This window comes from Neodiprion lecontei, chromosome 5 (assembly GCF_021901455.1).
Source record: "Neodiprion lecontei isolate iyNeoLeco1 chromosome 5, iyNeoLeco1.1, whole genome shotgun sequence".
Taxonomy (NCBI): Eukaryota; Metazoa; Arthropoda; class Insecta; order Hymenoptera; family Diprionidae; genus Neodiprion; species Neodiprion lecontei.
In genome coordinates, this window is record NC_060264.1 from 18,663,998 (window position 1) to 18,668,520 (window position 4,523).

Sequence of the window (4,523 nt, forward strand, 5' to 3'; positions counted from 1 at the left end):
GTTTCGTTTCGAAGAGGCATTTCTTTCTCTCCCTTACATGTGAGGAACTTGTTGTATACGGTAGAAAAGAAGAAAAGAACGATGTCCCTTGAATTCGAGATGGAACTAGAAAAGGTCCGCTTTAACAGGGCGGGAGTGTCATTTTTGCCCACCTTAGTAGGTACCGTATACAGTACCATCAGTCGTACCATTTCAAAAATTTCTAGTCACAAGTGGCACAATGGTGTTTGGCTGGCTCTCAGCGTTGTAAAATTGATTTCTTAACAATTGAGTAGTCGACAGCTGCACTGATATTTACTGTAGAATATAGTCTTGTCGTCCAATCGCTTAGTGAGTAGATTTTTAGTACCAGAAACAATGGAACTCTTTACAAGATTATTCAAAAATGGCGCAATGGTCACAAACGGCATATCTACCCTGACATAAGGAGGTTATAACTTTTTTCAAAAAATTCCTACCAGTCGAACAAAGTACACGATATGAACTTAACCTCTTCCCGGCCATCGTTCCATATTTGGAAGGGATACGTGCAAAATTCGGCCGAAAAGAGGTTAATGTAAAGCAATTTGTAGAAATTGAGTTCTCTAAAAATTTTGTCATTCCAATTTTTGCTGTCGTTAATAGCTCAGCTGCTAAAAACGTTTTTCGAAGCGAGGTTGATGGCACTTTCCCCATTTTTACCAGTGCGGTTTTATATCAGTAAACTGTTAAACTAGAACGGTTTTAAAGATACAGACAAAGTGTTGCGAATTGCGATGGCGAGTTGATGTAGGGTGCAGAATTCTCATTTACTTTGCTTTGCTCGTTGTTCGATCATCACATCAACCGAGTAAATCAGCGAGTCGTAGAAGATGAAAGGATTGCAAAATGAACTTTCAGTGTGAAAATTATTCAATCTGATAAAGTTTATTTTAACGAATGAATAGTCTCATTTTAGAAGGTTAAACTTATTATTTTCCGTATGCGTCCTGTGCTTACGATCGATTTCAGTAACCTGAATCATAGCCCTTGCAAAGTAGGAAATCCCAGACGTTGGAGTTGGTATAACGGAAATGAATAAGATTCATTCATACTTTCTTCGCGGTGCTAAATTACTGGTCATCAACGCTTCGTTTACATTGGGTATGTTCCCGAAAAAAACCCTGAGTAAGAATTCTTCTTCTTCATTGGTACTGAGTTCGTATTCTTCACCTTCGAGGTTGTAAATACAGGGAATAATGCAATAAGTTCCGGGTTTCAATTTAAACAAATTGTAGACTTCACGGAGTGGTGCTCCTGCTCCGGATCCTGAAATCGGCTGGTTTTTCTTGAAGAAATTGGCAGTCAATGGCTCCGGTAATTTATTCGGATACCTCAGCTGTTCGAAAATATTTCACAGTGCTTAGTTTTCACTTGTCGGATTCTTTAGATTCTATTTTTTCGGGTTTCTTCATAGTAATTGAAATTGCAAACATACGTGATAAATTTCCAGTCCAACTGTGAGATCAGTAGCTCGTTTTATTCTTCGATTCTTCTGCATCAGTGCAACTATGACTGCGCATTTACCCTCCTCCGTGTCCGGATTTTTCAAGGTAATACGATACTGCGTGTTTTGGCTCAATATCTTTGATGCTGCGTCTGAATATGGTGAAGCAAACCACAAGATTCAATAACGATGAATTATGGTCTTAGACGATTCAAGCGGGTTGGAAAACAAAATTCACAATCGTACGAATGCTTCGAGATACCGTACCCAAATAATTAGTGCTTTCGAGTGCCTGTGTGCGACGTATCCATTTTCCTTCAAACACCTTTGACTTACGATTCTCGTTACCTTCGCCAAGAAAGGGCAAGTGGCAAATCTCGATTCTGGCGAAATATTGAGGAACCATTTCGTAAGGTATGAAAAATTCACCGTCAGCGTCAGGCTTAAAATCAAGTGCCTTTCTCATATCAGCATCAACAGTCCAAACTGCGTCCCTGTCGAAAAATTGTTTTATCCAACGATTTACTCATCAGCTGTGGATTGGCCGTACAGAACAACCGTTAAGAGGAATTTCAATGGTTCAGGTAATATCCTTTAAGATTCAAACCTTCGTGTTAATGTCTTAAGAATCGGAATCATGAAAGAAAATCTTCAATCATAAGTGCTTCACTACCACGTATTGTCACAATTGGGTGTGGGAAATTTTTCTGAAATATGCCTACTTGTCCCCAAATGGTCCACTCCATTCCCGGTGATCACCCCACGGGTTTCTCATCCGCAGTAACTGTTGTCCCTTGTAATTCACGACTCCGGTGATACTGTAACCGTGTTGCGGCCAAATGCTCTTGTAGAAGCCTCCGCATGACTTTTTCTTCCGTTCGAAGCACTGCAAGAATTATCACACTCAGGTACGGTACTGCTTCGTTATAAGAGAATTTCCTCTTCGTTCCTGAGATCTCCCAACCTTGTCGCGGACTTCTCCTCATAAACGAACGAGCGATTGCGTTGAATCTTACTTGCTGAGACACCGAATTAGTTTACACAAGTGTCATTCTCTTACAACGAGGAGTGGTGATGATCATCGACACACTCACACATATATTCCAGGCAGTAACGAAGGAACGCTTCGGCGACTAATTTCTTGGAATCTTATTCCTCTGACCGCTCTCATATTCTCTTATAACGAGGAAGTACTATGCTCTGTATGTGCCGATGATGTTCAGTGGTCAAGAAATTAAAGGGGTCATGACAATTGGATTTTTCTTGCGATGTACGGACAAATCGTTCGGAAGCAAAAGCTTACAGGGAAACTTGAATTACTCAATTTACTTTGACAATGGTGTGAAAGACGAGTAAGGTGAAGAAAAACAACATCGGTCAGGTTTACGATTACTCACCTTTGAGCCGCACACCATGAGGGCATGATTCTCATGAGCTTTCAGCAAAGTGTCGAAAGAAAGCTGGCTGGTTTCATCCAAAGGGTAGAACAACGCTAGTCCTCCGGTAAAATCTTCCAATGCTTCGGAAGCTCGACCATCTTCCAAGGCCTCCCAGGATCCATAGAGTTTCGCGTAAGCTTTGACAACCAGGGAAATCCAGAATTCGTTAGTTTCTGGTGAGCGTGAACATAACAAGCCTCTCGAATCAGTCGGCAAAAAATCGTCAATCATAATCTCCACCCATTTCCCGTAATGCCAAAATCTGTTTATACACAAAAAAAAATCACAATCAGGCGATTCGAACAGCCAGATTGAATTATTACCCGGTATTTCCTCGCTAATAAATTCTTTATGCGTTGAGTACCTGAAGTGAAATATTCCGGCATAGTTCTCCTGGAAGCTTTGATCCTCCGGTACAACTTGATAGAATAATTTGGGGTTTGTTGTTAAAATTGGCAAACTAGCGATTACCCAACAATTATCGAACGCACGTTGCTGAGCGTCGAATCGTGAAATTCCGTCGACAAAGAATTGCGGGTTTTTTACTATTTGCTAGGAGAAAAACGTATTCAAATTCACATACGTGGCAGGGAATAAATTTTGTGTAGTTCTTTACGCGCATTAAAAAGTGCAACTTACCCACGGACGTTTCCATACGATCTTCTCAGGGAATTTCTTTTTGTCATTTGGTATCCCGTTCGGAAATAAGGAAGAATCCTGCGCCGGGAATGATAAGTCGACAAACAAATTTGTCGTATCATTTTCGTCTGTTTTCTTTGCCAACCATTCTTTTCTGAGTTTATAAAAATCTTCACCGGCTTCATTCTATTTCGGAATCAATTCCAGTTTTTTAAAGACAGAGAAAAATGGCAAGAAAAAAAAGACGCCGCTGAAGAATAAGCTAATTAAATGAGGGAACGTACCTTCGGAATTTTTTCATTTGATTTGCGATCAGTGTTCATTTTTCCAGACATAGAAATTGACCGAAAAGTCGATTCGGGTAACTTGATGCTTCTGTAAAGAAAGAACGAAATATTTATAATTTACGAACGTGAAGTGCAAGAAATTACACATCGTTAGATTTTGCGGCCTATTTTTCATACATGAATCTCAGTAAACAGCGATTCGGGCTACGACTCGAAGCATCATTTTAAACTCACCTAGATTTTCGGGTCCGCTTCACTGTAATTCAGCAGAAATATTTCTTTAATGTAAATAGTCAAATTCGCAATGTTCAATTATTATTTCATTTTATATTTTTATCTTTGCTTTTGTCGAATAATCACCCAGAATAACTTCCAGCAAATTTAAACAAACAAGTATGGACGAGTCTATTGGATTGCAAGGTAACACCGAACTGTAGGAACTCGGTGCGAGCGAGGTTTATAAAGAATTTACAACCGGAAACTCGACCGATAACTAAGAAATTCGGGAAATCAAGAACCGCAATCTTTGGATAAGTAGGGGATTCGATACGGCCACTTTTTGGCCTCTAATTATAATAATTATACTCACTTCGACTCTTTTAAATACACGGAGAGACTTTAAGTACGAATATTTGTTTTATTGCGTATGCAAAATTGACATAAAATATATGAATTTAGGGATAATCGAGGTAC

At 39.6% G+C, this 4,523-nt stretch overlaps 1 protein-coding gene across 1 annotated transcript; it reads right to left on the reverse strand.

Annotated features, from left to right (window-relative positions):
• Positions 1-881: 881 nt before the first annotated feature.
• On the reverse strand, positions 882-4,250 carry LOC107217387 (calpain-B). The gene is made up of 9 exons (XM_015654892.2): positions 4,065-4,250; positions 3,828-3,918; positions 3,544-3,729; positions 3,269-3,456; positions 2,863-3,166; positions 2,188-2,351; positions 1,733-1,959; positions 1,457-1,617; positions 882-1,357 (listed from the first exon to the last, which is right to left on the reverse strand). The coding sequence occupies exons 2-9, from the start codon at positions 3,876-3,878 to the stop codon at positions 1,064-1,066; spliced, it is 1,575 nt and encodes a 524-aa protein (XP_015510378.2). The 5' UTR covers positions 3,879-3,918; positions 4,065-4,250; the 3' UTR covers positions 882-1,063.
• Positions 4,251-4,523: the final 273 nt, after the last annotated feature.